The sequence below is a fragment of the Cheilinus undulatus genome, linkage group 21 (assembly GCF_018320785.1).
Source record: "Cheilinus undulatus linkage group 21, ASM1832078v1, whole genome shotgun sequence".
In the NCBI taxonomy this organism is placed as follows: domain Eukaryota; kingdom Metazoa; phylum Chordata; class Actinopteri; order Labriformes; family Labridae; genus Cheilinus; species Cheilinus undulatus.
Genome location: NC_054885.1, coordinates 35,964,683 through 35,981,507, shown reverse-complemented (window position 1 = coordinate 35,981,507; position 16,825 = coordinate 35,964,683). Strand labels below are relative to the sequence as shown.

The following is a 16,825-nucleotide window of genomic DNA, read 5'->3' as shown; positions in this document are numbered from 1 at the left end:
TGTCAAGTGTGAAAACAATGCTTCAACTATAAATCACTTCCAGAGTTCCTGTAAATGTTGTCTAAAATGTTGCTTTTTCATGCACTCTGTTAAAGGTATAAATAAAGTGCCTGAAGAGGCAAGTGCATGCTGCCAAGTGTTTGTATAAAGTGGTTTTTGAACATCTGGTGGTAATGCCGTATATCCCTGTAAAATTTGGGGAAGGTTTGACGGTATAAAAAATGAATACCGCCCAATTTAATAATACTGTTCTCACAAGTGAGAGAGCAAATAAAATGATAGAAAGTATTGCTGATACTGCCAAGCTTTTATCAACTTTCTCTTGACTGAACATGATATTTGTTTTTATGTCTTTATTTTATATCTTTATTAGAAAACCAATCAATTCATCTTAAAAACTGGATATAATGCCCAGTCCCGGTGCAGACGTTGAGAAAGTACAGATGACAAAAAACTAATAAAACCTTTTTGTAATTTTCACAGGATGATGAAGACAGAAAGAAACATTTGGTGCTTAGTGGCTCTTCTTTTCTCTCTGACTTCTGTGTCAGCTGTAAAAAAGCTCAATTCCATCAGTGATCTAAAGAAAATACCCTTTGGTCAGTCTGTGCCCGCACACAGTCTCGTGCTGCTCCACTGGTTTGCCAACACAGTTCTCATCGATCATAACAATGAAATCCAGCTGACCTTTGACCCCAGAAATGGAGATTATGGCTCACATTATTTCCACAACTATGAGGGTTTGTTGGACTGTCCACCTCGAGGGCAGCAGTACTATGTTGTTGGAAATGTTGATCAAAGCACGCCTGTGCGGCTTCCATCTCATGTTCGAAATCCTCCAACTCTACTAGAGGGAGGAAACAGGGACCGGATCATCATCAGAGTCCGAGGGCAAAGGATTGACCAGGTGTATCTCACACAGCACTCTCGCCACCTTGGTACGCCTTGGTATGATCCACATCACACCTACCAGATCACTACAAACCTCTTAAGACGGGTCGGAGAGTTTCCTATGAGAGGAAACCAACAATCTGCGTTGCGTCTCAGGAACCGCTTTGGAAATAATGCTGATGTATCTGATATCAGAGACTCATGGGGAGACCTCGTCTGCCTTGGACTGTTCTTGTGCATCGTGATGGAGAGACAAATCTACTGTCAGAAACAAAGCAGAGGACCAGAACACAGGAACAGTAATGTGTCGACTGGGAACAGACTTTCAGGCAATAAAGGGGTCTCTGTATTTGTCATAATTTTTGTTTTCCTTGTCATTCTCTTATGCTACCAAGGGTCAAGGTTTTTCAGAGTTTAACCCTTTTAAGTTAACATTCAACTATTTTTGGGCAAGAATCCATGATGAGTACATCTCTTTGTTAATGAGAGCACCCATCCCATAATTAATCAAACAATGCCAGCCTTGACCTTAAACTCAGGGTATTAAGTGATTTAAAACCTTACAATTAGAAAAGAAACTGTCTAGTGAAGTAACTATTACGAGCAAAATTCCAATGGTCAGATGGGTAACCACAAAAAATGACTTTTCAACAAAGGTGTCGGTATCATATCAATTTTAAAATAAAGTTATTGCTTCACAAATGCCTGTTCAGCCTCTTTTTTGTCAAACTGGATGCCTCTATCTTGTTAGAAAAACACTGACATTACATGTACTGTGTGCACTTTAACTGTCTTACCAGAGTGAGATCTTAACTGTTAAACTGAATAACATTGTAATTTCTACCGGTGTTCATGGCTGCAATGTAGTTGTGACTAAGTATTTCCACACAATAATCTAAGGTTATCAGTTTTTCTAGAATATATACAGTATTTAGCCTATATGATATAGAAATATTTTCATTTTTTTAATCATGGCACAATTGGCAATTGTGACAATTAAGAATGAGAAGATGGCATGTTGAGCTAACAAACTGTTTCCTGTTCCATTAACAAGCAGTTACAGGGCTGTGTATTGGCCAGAATCTAGCGATACAATATATTGCAAAACTATGAGCATATATATAAATAAAGTGATTGTAATTATTTTTAGGTCCCTCATCTTGAGTGTTGTTTAACAAACGTAAGCAAGAAGTCATTCAACATCATAACAAGTACAATATAGGTCAAGTTAAATTATGGATAAACAACTTTAAAATATCTTCTTGTATCAGCTATTCTTAAGAGGAACCCTGCATGATCAGACAAGTTCATCTTGTTGGATTGATATTTGTATGTCTCAAATGTATATTAAACTAAAAAACTCACTAAATATCCAACATATCTGCATTTTGAGTTCATTTCAGCTCATAAACTCACCAGGACACCGCCATGTTTTGATTTGCGTCATGTTAGCGTGACGTCACGGTTCCGCAGCTCGTCTCCGTTGCTAAGCGGTAACCGTTTTTCAGACGGTTTTGTTACTTGCAGCTGTTGCTGCCATGAGTTTGCTGCGCGTTGGTTTTGTCTCCCTGCTGTCAAAGCTCTGTCATTCTTCTAAGTTTTACATCAATAAAGCTCCCTACAAATGACTGAATTCAGTATATAGTGAAAGTGTGCTGGGAGCTTTTCAAAATAAAAGTATTATGTACATACAAACAGAGCTTCTCCAAAGAAATGCTAAAGTGGACTTTTACTTTGAAAGGCATAATCAGGAAGTCCTTTCATTCTGTGTTTATCTTTACCTGAACCGTGTGGAAACAGAAAGCCACATAAAGAGTAGAAGTTCGGGGAACAACTTTATTGAACAGACACATTTTATCTTGTGGCCTTCATCTGGTTCATCAAGAAACAGATTTCAAACATTTTCTACCCATGTGGACACAAATATTTACTACAACAAGGTAAATATGGCTCTGTATTTATCATTTTCCTGTCTAGATAAACAGATAACCGTAAGTGGTGCAAATATAAAATAGAAGAGACCTCAAATTTTAGAATCCTCCATGCATGAGACCTGCTGCATTCCTGAGATGCAGCCCTAACTCTGGCTGTCAGTCTGAAACAGGTTACTGCACAGAAACAGTGAGGATCACACCACGGAACTGTGACGTCACGGCGTCAGCGCGGACCAAAGCATGGCGGTCTCCTGGTTAATTTATAAACTCAAATGACTCAAAATGCAGATATCTTGTGAGGTTTTCAGTTCATAGGTATATGAGACATACAAATATCAATCCAACAAGATGAACTTGTCTGATCATGCAGGGTTCCTTTTAAGAAATCTTTTCTGAAGATATACAAATACAAGTCTGTGAACACTTAAAATATATAGTTCTGCATCATCTAGCATTATAACTTGTATGCAATCTTAAAATGAGAATTTTCCTCATTTAATTCATCTGTGATGAATTAAATTGCTTGCAGGAATTTTTAGGAGAAAAGGGAAACAACGAAATCAGCAAAGAGTAAACGTACTCAAATCTTTTATATTTCATATTATATCAGTTTGTATATCATTATTTAGTGTCAAGGTGTTTGTGGAGTGAAACTATGGGAGACAAGCTGAGACAGCAAAAGTACTTAAAAATAAAGCAAAGTATGGACTGTGTGATTTTGGTGCACAAGTAAAGGCAAGCCCACTGGAGTTGGTGCCCAAAGCCAAAAAGCCAAAATCTTGTTCTCTTAAATGATTATTATATCTATTATTGTTAAAACTATTATGAATAATTTTAACTATTAAGTACACAGAGTCCAGTTATCTATAAATACAATCGTATTTTTACAATCTTACTGAAGTACAATTATCTGTGCATGACATTTTAATAGAAACTTTTCAAAAGGAGACACATCATCTCTGATTTATGGATATAAAGTGGAAACTCCTGTCTTAGCTTAAAAAGAAACTAGTTATCTTGATGACCTGGTGGATTAAATCCACATTGTTGGTCACATCCACTACAACAACAGTAGTTCTACAACCTGCAGTCCTAAGCATTTGCTCAGTTTCCAATCCTGAACCACACATGCTGTTTCCCTTTCCTTACCCAACATGCCCAAAAACTCCCAGATACCTCACAGTCAGGTTTCATACGTAGAGCTGTTGAACCAAACTTCCTGTAACAACCAGCAGCTGCTTTCTCTTTAGTTTCATTTTCAAAGAAACAAAAGCCTGGGGAGTTATATCTTCTCTCACACAGACTCAGATCTCAGACATCTCCCAGCAGCCGACAGGAGACCATCAGCAGGTGAGCTCTCTTATTTTCACACTGTTTTTAATTCACCAAGAAAACTATTGCACATGTATGTTGTTTAGAATACATGGTTAAAAAACTCAGAGGCTTCGACTGAACTTCTCATCTTGTTATAAAGCAAATTGGAAGTAATACTGATGCCTCTCTATGACCCACTAAAGCACACAGAACTCCTAAAGAATAAAAGCCTGTGTCACTGGATCATTGTCAGTCGAAGGAATTTAAAGGCACACACACCAAAGGTATGTTTGGTAACAATTTCCACAGAAAAGATTCGGAATCACTGTTATGCATGATAACAACAGGATGTTTTCCAATCAGTTAGGAAACATCTGTGCATGTGAAATACAAGAGAATACATGTACCATTTTGTTTACTGACATCAGCAAAACATAACTTTTTTTCAGAGGAGTTTCAACCGTTGGAATACGGAGTACATGTTTCCTCATAAAGTATCTCTCTTTAGCACCACAAATTATTTGAGCTATAATTTAATTGTCATTTATGAGTCAGTCAGTCTCATATCTTTTAATGCTTCACCTCAGAATAGGGGTATGTAATAAAATAATCTTAGATCATGAAGAAAAAGAATGTATCAATCCTCTGCTAGATCTGAAAAATAAGAAAATCACATTCTAATTGTTTATGTTCACTCACCCAGGTATATACAGAAAATCTGACAATAATCTGAATACTTCTTAAGACCATTTTCAAGACCCTTTCAGGATATTTCAAGACCCCATTGCAGCTTAAATTTCTGACATAACTGGTGATACAGTTATGTTCATGTTTTGTGCAGATTGTAAGATACAAATGTGACAATTGTCAAGAAAATGCAGACAATAGTTTTTATTGTGGTATGCAAATAAAGCTTTCAGTTAGATGTTTGTAGTCCAAACATTAACAGACTCTATGCTAGTATTACACTATGCAAAAAGCGGCTTTTTCACTGCAAAGCCGCTTTTTATTTGCAAAGTCCCCGCCCAAAAAAGGGTTAACAAGGTTCAGCCCCAGCCTTTAGATATAAAGAGAAGAAAAAGATGCCAAATTTGAGACAGTAGAGTCTGTCATTATATACTTTTTCACACTTTATAAAAGCCTTAATGTTATCTGTTCTCCTTCTACTTTGATGGAGCGGGAATAAATGGCTTAAAATAAAATTGAATCTTAAGATTTAGTCCTTAAAAAGAATTCTAACTGGCCCTTAAGGTAATGCTTTGGGTATTTTCTGAACCGTCAAGGTGCAAAGAACAGTTACTTGCACAATGTGCACAGTGTTTTCAATCCTTTTTGCTGATCTGAAGAGGCTGGATCCTGAGAGTCAAACAGGTGAGGGACCAGACACACTGCAGTCAGTACTGCAGTCTTCATTGTGAGGTCACGGATCATAGTGTGTAGCCAAGACAGATCTAGTGCTGTTGCAATTTTTGCAGCTGATATTTTTCTGCTCTTTCATCGTCTTAACAAGTTATTAAAAAGCACCTCCAACTCTCCACTTGAAGCTTGAGCCTTATTGAATGCTATCTTTTTTTTCTTTTCTTTTTCTAAATAGGGGGGCAGTGATGTCTGTAAATTCTGGACCATGGTTATTTAAAAATGTTTCAGACAGTCATTGATATCCATGCATTCATTTACATACATACAACTTGAAGTAGTCCCTGTCTGTAGCTCTGTCTCTGCTTCAGTGTGCAGGCAGGTGGGAGACACTAACATCTCTGCTCTGTGTCTGTTAATAAACATTTTCTCAACCTCTTTATGGATAAAAATTACTATATCAAAGTATGATAATGTTACTTTTTCTTACTTTTACACTAAAATAGATTTAAAACACAAAAGAGGACACACAACGATGTCTTAATTTTATTGTGGTGAGATAAAAAAATGGTTGCTGTTTAATATTTTTGAGAACACCTCTAGACACCGCTTAGTGGTTCTGACTATAAAAATAAAAATATTTCAAGCATAGACTAACATGTTGTTGAAGAAGTAAAAGATACAGAGTACAGAATTTACTTTTTATCTCAGTTTTGTGCTTTTAAAAAGTTATATGGGCCTTAAAATCAGAATGATAAAGAGTTCAGCCATAAAAAAATCTTTAATTTTTTCCCATTTGGCCTTCCCTTACCCCAGTAATGTTTCTAATGTCTGATTGCTTTACATACCATATTTAGGGTGGCAAAGGTAAAAGTTGGGACAGAGCGTTGCTATCAGCACAAATGGAATTATGGCATGCCTACTTAACATATTTTGTATTTTCCAGCAGGATCCTCATTGCTATGCATGAAATTAAAATGAATTGTTATCAACTCTTCATCATGCTTTTTACTTAACAAGGTGTGGACTGAAAATGTAAAGAAAGAATGAAAAATAACTGATTTGTTTCTTTAATGTCTTTACAGAATAATGAAGATGACAGGTGGAGTCATGTGGTGCTTTGTAGCTCTGCTCTTTGCCCTGACCTCTGTGTCAGCTATTCAAAGGCTCAACTCCATCAACGATTTGAAGAGAATCGACTTCGGCCGATCTGTGCCTGAACACAGTCTAGTGCTGCTCTACTGGTTTGCCCACACAGTTATCATTGATGGTAACAATGACATACGGCTGACATTTGACCCAAGCAATGGAGATTATGGCTCACATCAGTACTACAACCATGAGAATCTGTTGGACCGCCTGCCTCGGGGACAACGGTACTACACCATCGGCAATGTCAATCAAGGCGGGTCAATTCAACTTCCAGCGTATGTCCTAAACCCTCCAACTCTTGTTGGGGTAGGAAACAGTGACAGGATTGTTATTAGAGTGAGGGACCAGGTGATAGAGGAAGTGTATCTCACACAGCATTCTTACAACCAGGGGACATCCTATGATCCATCATATACCTATCAGATAACTACAAACCTATTAAGAGAGATCCATGAGTTTTCTGAGGGCGGTAACTATCAGACTTTGGTGAATCTCAGAGACCGCTACAGGAGTGATGCTGATCTTTCCCATATATGGAACTCATTGGGAGACCTCGCTTGCCTTGGATTGTTTTTGTGTATTGCGTTGAAGAAACAGGTCTACTTCAGGGAACAGAGCAGAAGACCAGACAACAGGAACAATTATGAGTCGTCTGGGAGCAGAGGATCAGACGCTAACTCCTCAGCAGACTCTGAGAAGGACGACACCCTGTGTTGCTGTATTTTTGTTGCTGTTCTCATTGTTGTAGCAATTTTGGTGATCGCAATTCTGACTCATAGGTAAATTTTGATCAGTTAAGGTTAAGAAAGGCAGCCATTCAACTTGATTCAGGCTAGAGTAAGTGATGTCTACAACTTCCTTATCCAAGAGAGGAGGTGATAATAATTGGCTTTAACGTAGAGGTGCATCGACTGAGTGGCTGGTGACTGGATGGGACTTCTTCAGCCTGTGAGGCTATAAACTGTCTAGTGATACTTTTAAGCCCAAAGTTTTGTGCCATGTACAAAGTGAAATGCAACCAAGTTAAAGGGGACATATTTTACCCCTTTAAGACAAGTTTATATTGGTGTCAGAGGTCCCCAAAACATGCCTGTGAAGTTTTTTGCTGAAAAACCCCCCCCCAAAAAACAATACACTCCAGTATTGGCTTTTCGCATGTCTAAAAAGCCCTCTGTTTCAGCCCTTCTCAGAACAAGCCGTTTCTGTGTCCTTAGATTTAAATGGTAATTAGCCATCTGACTCCGCCCCTGACCACGCCCCTCTCAGGAAATGGATGCAGCACTCCTGATGTTACAGACACTTTCATCCAAAGTTTAGGACCTGACTGGGATTCAAACCACCAATCTCCCAGACCGTAGTCAGCAAGGTAACCCACTGAGCTATCCAGCATCTCAGCTGGCAGCTGAGGGGATCAGTAGAGGAGGGTGGAACTTTCCTCCAAGTGGAGGAGGGCCAACCAAACCTGGGGGTGGGTGCCTACTCCCCATCTGAGGCCACTAGTGTAAAATCTGAGAGCGGCTTGTTTCAGCACACATTTTCTGAAAGCTGGAGAAAGAGAGCGGGAGAGGGAATGGATTTTTCTGGTACTTGAGGGGATTGTGGACAGACCAGGGGTACATATTTGTGTTAGAAAAGCCTGAAAAAATGATTTTTGCATAATATTTCCCCCTTTAATAAGTTGCCAACATGGAGTCTGAGTGCTCATCTGGATAGGCAGAAAAGTCAGGCTCCAAGATCTAATGAGCATTTGCTAATTCACATCCAAACTTATATGTGAACATAATCCAAAAAAAAAGCATTTCATATCATTTTTTAATTGACAGTTTAATATATATTAGGTATTTTTTTCACAAATAATGATGTTACAACAATGGTTATAGCGTAAAAACAATCAAAAATACGGAGAATAACAGGTCTGACTTCAGTTTTATCTTTAAGCCATCCGTCTGTGTGATGTCAAATAACCTGATGCAGCACTGAAGATATTTTTACCTCAATGGCACTTTTTTAGACACTGGTGGTAATTTCTAATTCAAACTTTCAGATCAAATTAACCTGCCTGAAGGGATGCACTGGTACCAGTTCTGGTGCTGACACCAAGCCTAAATACTTGTCCTGAAAAAAAGGTGATACCACTTAGCAGCATGATGTTATCCTTCCAATATTTGTCATTATCTGAGTGGATAGTTAAAGCTGCAGCCACACTTGCAGTTTGGTGATTATAGCATAATTTAGGATGAAGAAAGTCGAGAGGACTGCAAATTAGGCACTATTAAATTGTCAATGATGAAAATCAGACAAAGTCATTTTAAAACCTGGAACGTTTTATTAAGCATTTAAATTTCTTGTCAATATCATTCAAAACTCAAATATAAGTACTTTTTGGTAGTCTGAAGTAGGGCTGCAGCAATAGATTCTTTTTGTAATCGACTACTCTATCGATTCTTCCGACGATTAATTGAGTACTTTAATAAGAAATATTGCATTTTTTTTTAATCGGTGACTTTTGCTTTTTCAAGAGAAGTAGTACTAGAAAAATGAGAAAAGAAGCTGGGTCCCTTAAATTTACTATTTCTATATTTAAAATCGGTATTAACAGGTTCTCTATAGAAAATATATTTTACAAAGTGCAATGAAGTTCTGATGACAGTTTACATTTCTTAAAGTAACAAGAAAAGGAAGTTAAATAATGACATTAGATTAAGCCATATTTTGGGTTTTAGGGAACCTTTACCAGGAATTGTTTAGTGCCAACACTTTATTTCTTTCATTGTAGTTTATTTCTATTCTCCAAGTTGTCATGAAAGTAAAGGGAGACTTAATCATTTTAAAATCCTCTATTTTATGCATGAATTTAATATTTCACATTCTGATGATGTCTGAATGGTGAACCTTTAGATTACAGGAATATGGTCTATTTTTCAAAAGGGTGTTCACCTTCAAGTTTTGCACATTTTTGTTCGTGAGTTCATCCACCATAAGATAAAAATATGACCTTTTAAGACCATCCACTGACATGAAGAAGACATTTTCAGGGATAAAGCTGCATCTGTGACCTGTTGAATCCTGACTGTATGATGATGAACTTTGACCTACTTAGTCTCTGTCATTGTCTGTGGCAATAAGGTGTTTCTATTTAATTGGTGGCAATTCATTATCAATGTAAGTCTTATCAAATCATTCAGGACGCTTAACATTTTGAAAAATACGCTGCAATCAAGACGTCAGTGCGCTGAATTTTAGATAATTTATGTATAACATGCACACGGAAAAGAGAGAGCGAGGGAGAGAGAGAGGGGGACAGAGAGAGAGAGAAAGAGGGAAAGCACCAAAACAGGATTTGAATCGTGAAGCCTGATGGTGTTCTCTGAAACCATCGGGTCAATCAGAAAAGTTTATGAAATTCCCTTAAGTCTGCAGACACAAACCGAGCACTGCGAGTAAAACAGACAGCGCGTGAACCCAGAGATCTGCGTTTACAGGTGCAGGCAAGACATTGAAAACAGTCAATGGGACTGTATCAGCATGAGCCTATACTGTCAGGGCAAGAATCCAGTAAGGTATTTCAGGGAATTCCTAATAGAGCACACAGGGCAGCTATGTTTTATACAATGTTTAACAGACTACTAAGTTTGTATAAAAATCTGAGGATTGTTGGCAGAATGAGTGAGGGAGTGGATGTGGAATAATGAAATATACAATCAAATACCAGGATATGCATAAAACAAGACGAGAGGAGTTAATCAGATTTTATCTAACTCTTTCAGAGCTTCATATGTAGGGCTTGATGAATACTAAACTATACTGAATATGTCAAGTGGAAAAATGAACATTTTAACCTGTAAACTTGTTTACCCATTTTGGGAAAAACTGTACAATTCTTACGAAAACACACAGATTTAACAGTAAGCATATTGCCAAGACTACGCCTACTTGGAGATCAAGCAGAATTGCCTGATATCCAAATATAACTCTGTGTTGTCAAGGCTACTCAAGTGATCTTTAGACTTCAGAAAGGAACATCCCTACATCTTTAAAATAAGATACAATTGTTGATAAAAACAGCCTCATATGAAGAAATTTTGGCTAGAATCAATGATGAAAATGAGAATTTTTGGAGCTCATTAGATTGCTTTCATGCTTAAAGTGTTATTGTAAGGAATTGTTTGAATGCCTCTGTTTACTAAATGTTTATTTTTTATATCATAGGCCTTGATATTTTGTAACTTAAGATGATGATACTGTCTATTTGTGTCTTTAAATAAATAGAACATTAAATGACAAAAACTGTACAAAGACTGCATTCATTGTCTTTTTTTAGTCCTCAGACCATTCAAGGTTCTATAAAAATATGTGTTTAATCTTTTTACACAACATGAACATTATAGTGTCATGCAAGGTCAATGATGAAGCCAATCACTAGGGATGGGAATTGATAAGGTTTTATTGATATCTATGTCATTACCGACTCTTCTTATCATTTAGATTTTTAGCGATTCCCCTATCAATTTCTTCCTGTGAATTTTCTTTTGGGAAAAAGTAGACTATATAGGTTTTCACTCTTAGCAGCTCAAATTTAAATGAGTCGCTTTCTCTCTGCATACTGAAAAAGATGCCTGCCACCTTCAGTGAGTCAGTGACAAGCACACCTCAATTACTGGCTATAATAAACAGTTTTGGCAACAAAAAATGTTAAACATCAAGTGTTTGGGAGGAGAACATGCCAAAATATACAAAAGTTCTCTTTCTTTGTCAGAAATGTCTCAGTTAAAACAAACGACTCTCTGGATCTTCAATCTCTGAACTTGAATTAGAATCATTTCTTCAAAAGATAAAACCTTTAAATAAATTCAAAATTCGATCTGGATCCTAGATCTCTGGACATAAAAAAATAATCTTGTATAAAATTAAAAGCTCTTTTGCAAAAAGAAGCATGCCTTGCATGAAATAACTGATTGACAGATATAGCTTGTCCCCGTTATGAAAAATGACGCCATACTTTGACCGCTTTTGCCTGTTTTTGTGACCGACCGCCATGTTTAGGCTACTTCCTCAACTTCTCAGGTTTTGCTCGCCTTGCTAACAGCCACTGGCGCACAATTTTTTCAAGGCCCTTGAAAGTAAGGCACTATTAAGAAAATTGTTAGGATTAAATATAAGTGATGTCGATGGAATAGGATCACAACCCCCATCCCTACCAATCACACACATTCAGACACGGTAGGCTTAGGCTTTTTATCATGCAGGTCTGTATTAAAACCAGTCATTCTTCAGTTTGACAAATCCGGACCTGTACAGACTCATTTCCATCAACATGCCAATAAAATGTATTAAGGACTCAAAGATTTACTTTTCCCTGTGATGAATCATCTCATGAGTAAGAGCAAATAAAAAAACAGCTTTTAGCTTTTCCTCACCAACAAACAATTGGAGGAAGGGCTTCTTGTTGTTGTTGCCATGGCAAAAAAAAATAAATGATCCAAACAGCTGTAATTTTCCAACTTCTTGTAACCAACAGCAGTCCCAGAGTTTCATTTCCAGACAGTCACTGAAGATCTTCAGTCTTTTCTTATTCAAACTCAGAGACCAGACGGTCCCCAGCAGCAGACCTGTGCAGGTGAGCGCTCTTATTTTCTATTGCCAGTTTAGTGCCAGTAAGTGTGTTTACTTTTTTGTGCCTGTTGAGACAAGTGCAAATTTCATACAAGAAAGTGTTGTAAATTTTAAAGATGCTCAGGTAAATTGATTAAGACAGGCTGCTAAAGCTTATAGTAACCTCAGATCCACAGAAATCATCTTCCATTTCTTACATAACAGAAATGAAAGTCTAAGATGCACAATATGTAATATAATACTGATCTGATTGACTGAAGGTAATTTCTTCAGATTACATATACATCATATGCAAAATGCATTATTATCATCAACATTAAAAATAAAGCTTAATCTCTCTTTCTGAGAGTTCCAGCAGCACAGTAACAACCTGCTGACAAACCATGAGTTTTACTATTGACGTGTTTTAATTTGGTATGTGATCAGTCTCTCTTACTAATGTTAAAGGTTGGAAATCAGCTATAACAATATTACCCAGTTTTGAGTGCCTACGAGGTCATTAATCTGATTTAAACAGGATGTAAAAACTTTTTATTTACGTCAGTAAATCTAAGGAAACCAAGCATGTATGCCTTTTTAAATCTTACAGCCACCTCAAAAGCACAACATGCTTTGATTGGGAGTGTAAAGTGCCATAATAATGATAGTAATCACATTTTAAATGTTTTACAGGATGATGAAGATGGCAGGAAGAGTCACAAGTTGCTGTGCAGCTCTGCTCTTTGCTCTGACCTCTGTGTCGGCAGTACAGACCCTTGATTCAATCGATGATTTGAAGAAAATCAACTTTGGAGAATCTGTGCCTAAACACAGTCTTCTGCTGCTATACTGGTTTGCCCATACAGTAAACATCAATAACCACGATACATTATGGCTGCCCTTTGACCCACAAACTGGAGATTATGGCTCACATTATTACAGCAACTCTGAGGGTCTGTTGCACCCACCACGTCGGGGGCAGCAGTACTACACCATTGGAAATATCTATCAAGACACATCAGTTCGTTTTCCGCCTTACGTTGTCGATCCCGGGAGGCAGGACTGGATGGGAAACAGGGACAGAATCATTGTTAGACGCAGCGGGCAGTGGATAGACCAGGTGTATCTCACACAGCATTATGATAACTCTCACCACCAGGGGACAGGTTATGATCCACATCACACCTACCAGATCACTGCAAACCTCATTAGACAAATCAGAGAGTTTAGCAGGGGAGAAAACCCTCAGACTCTGGCTTATCTTAGGGATCGGTTTGGAGGCAGTGCTGATGTTTCTGAAATCAGAAACACATGGGGAGATCTGGCTTGCCTTGGACTCTTTTTATGCATTGTGATGGACAAACAGGTCTACTGGCAGGAACAAAGCAGAAGACGAGACAACCGGACAAATTACAGCCCTTGCTTACTGTTTTTGTTGTTTGTACTTGTTATCGTTGTTTTTCTTTTGTGTGCGTCTCAATTACCTCATGTCTAAATGTTTTGCAGCTAAGTTTGAGAACTAAGCGTATTCATGTATGGTCCGCAGGGCAGAAAGTCTCTGAAGTCATTTCACATCATTTTCCAAGCAGTGAGTTTTAAGCAAATCTTTTCTTTGTTGAGCTGACCAGTACATTTATTTGGTTGAATGGTTAATATATATGTATAAATATATGTATAAATATCTGCAGTCTTTAATCATACCACTGTTTCAGGAATCCACCATAAACACCTAACAACACTTTAATCAGCTAATCAGCCTGAAAAAAATGTGCTGTAAAAAGATTCTTATTATTTGCTTTGCCTTGAAATTTTAAAATAAAAAAAATAAAAACTCTTACTAAAACCAGACTTCTAACATGAATGAAGGCAAACTACTTGGACTGAAATCACACCACACCAAATTTCTCTGAGCTAGACAAACACACCTAGATAGCAAAGCAACCAATCAGCTATCATCAGTCACGTTCATTCACTGTAGGTTATGCATTTCAAGCAATTTTCTACTTGTTATGTAGCCTAGATTTTATTTTACAGATTGTTTTGTGGCCATTTAGTTTTTATCTGATAGGACAGATTAATTACAAATTCTGGATGACACAGCTTTCCCTCAGTCCAAAAGGCAAAGTCCCTGATGACTCACGGATTTCCTCCTCCTTCCTGAGAATTATTACACTCATTACTGTGAATAAAAAATATTAATGTTTTTGCATTTCTTTCTTTTGTTTTTAAAGGTTTATTTTTGGGCATTTTTGGGCCTTTATTTGATAGAGTAGGATAGTGGATAGAGACGGAAACAGGGATGAGAGCGGGGGAGAGACATGCGGTGGGGGGCCTCAGGCCAGATTTGAGCCCAGGCCGTCCACGTACATGGGGAGCGCCTTAACCACTTGGCCACCTGCGCCCCATCTTTTTGCATTTCTATAAGCATACTGCAGCAAACAACTAACAACTGAGAGCGCTACTGTCTTTAATTAGGCAATAAATTCCATTCAAACGTAGATTAACAAACTTCCTGCAATCACCAGTAAGACTTGTTTTGTCACTAAGTTTCATTTTCACAGAAACGGTTCCTTAAAGAGTTTTGTCTTTCTCTAACAAAGTCAGAGGCCAGACATCTCCTGTAAGCAGACCAGCGCAGGTGAGCTCTGTTATTTTCTAATTTCTTGTTTTTAATTCACCAGGAAATCAATCAATGTAGTTAAGCACTTGACACAAACTCCTTGGTGCTTTTTCTTTCTGTTGCAGTCTGTGACCACATGAAGTATAAATTATAGACAAAAAAATGGAAGTTTTGAAGATAATCTTTTGAATTAATTGACTCAAGCGTCATACAAAACCCAAATTAAAAGAATTAGATTTACAAAGAACAATGGCTCTATGACGATTCTTTCCACAGACCAACGCTAATTTTCAGACATTTTACACAGAGAGAGAGAGTAGAAGACGGACGCAGAAAGCTGGTTGCACTTTTTTTGCCACTGAAACTGGGTGAAAATTTGAGCTTAAAGAAGATGTTTTTAAGTGATTATTTTAAAGTAGGACCCTGGTCATGTAATGAGCTGCAAGTCCTGTAAACATAAGCCTTAGAACTTTATTTTCAACAAAATATACACATTATATAAATAGTTATAAGTAACAGGAATGAATAGGCATGTACTTTGATATGCTCCTTTGTGAACATGTGGTTTACTTTTTGTTGAATCTTGCCCTCAAAACTCTTACATAGATTTGGCTACTTTTCATAGTTTTTGTCTCATTCAAGTTTATAATCTACTATTTTATTCAGTGACAATGTCATCATGGTTAAGAATCTTAAGTACATATGAATCATGAGGGCAATCAATTTTTGTCCTGTATTGTTCCTTGAATAATACAGGACAAAAATAAGTATCGAGCCTCAGTCTTTTATCAGTTACTGATGGCAAGTTTTATGTGGTATGATCTAGTTTGGTGTTAGATTTTTAAAAATGGGTGTAATCAAAATGGTATTCCTGTATTTATAAAAAATTATTCATTCTGGCATTTGGAAGAAAATAACCCAATTTGGTGTCCTATTCCTTTTTACCTCTATAGTTAGGGTTAAAATTCTGGTATCCTCCTTTAGTGAAAATATTTGGAGGATACTGATTCAATTGAACAGGCTGCAAAGCTTTGTAATGACTTCAGCATGACTAAGGAGCCTTGAGTCTTGTAGCCAACCTCAAAGGCACATGTATAAACTGAGAATGTAAATAACAGATGAATAATGAAAGTAATTATATCTAAAATATTTTCACAGGAAGGCAAAGATGACAGGAAGAGTCATGTGGTGCTGCATACCTCTGCTCTACCTCTTTGCTCTGACCTCTGTGTCAGCTGTGCAAAGACTTGACTCCATCAGTGACCTGAAGAGGATCAACTTTGGACAATTTGTCCCTGAACACGGTCTTGTGCTGCTCCACTGGTTTGCCAACATAATCAACATTGACTACAATAATGACCTAATTCTGACCTTCAACCCAAGAAATGGAGACTATGGCTCACATCGATTTGGCAACATTGAAAATTTGTTGGACAATCTGCCTTGGGGAGAAGATTACATCATTGGCAATGTTGATCAAACCACATCCATGCCACTTCCAGATTATGTTGTTAATCCCCCATTTTTGTCTGATAGAGGGAACAAGGACAGGATCATAATAAGAGTCAGCGGGCGGAGGATTCTCCAGGTGTTTCTTACACAGCATCCTAACTCAGGGGGGAGGCCTTGGTATGATCCAGATCATACCTACCAGATCACTACAAACCTCCTGAGACAGATCAGAGAGTTTCCAATGGGAGGCGACTATCACACTTTGCAGCGTCTCAGGAATCGCTTTGGAAGTGATGCCGATGTTTCTCACATCAGACTCACATGGGGAAGACTTGCCTGCCTTGTACTGTTTTGGAAAATTGTGACGCAGAAAAAGTCCTTAGTCTATCAGAGCCAAAGCAGAAGAACAGACAACTGGAACAACAATGAGTCAACCTGGAAAAGAGGATCAAGCTACAACTACACCCCATACACCCCACAACCCTCAGAGGACAACCCATGCTTATTGTTTTTG

General features: G+C 37.7%; 2 protein-coding genes across 6 annotated transcripts in view; one reads left to right on the top strand and one right to left on the bottom strand.

The window, feature by feature from the left end:
• LOC121529223 (septin-9-like) overlaps positions 1-16,825 on the bottom strand; it is a 136,000-nt gene that overhangs the window by 47,332 nt on the left and 71,843 nt on the right. The gene's annotated exons all lie outside the window — the stretch shown is intronic.
• Positions 4,145-7,765, top strand: LOC121529224. Its single transcript, XM_041816991.1, has 3 exons — positions 4,145-4,175; positions 4,343-4,423; positions 6,581-7,765. The coding sequence occupies exon 3, from the start codon at positions 6,585-6,587 to the stop codon at positions 7,428-7,430; it is 846 nt and encodes a 281-aa protein (XP_041672925.1). The 5' UTR covers positions 4,145-4,175; positions 4,343-4,423; positions 6,581-6,584; the 3' UTR covers positions 7,431-7,765.

Bases quoted from the DNA above. Each gene is read 5' to 3' on its own strand.
- LOC121529224 (XM_041816991.1), top strand. From the start codon at position 6,585: ATGAAGATGACAGGTGGAGTCATGTGGTGCTTTGTAGCTCTGCTCTTT.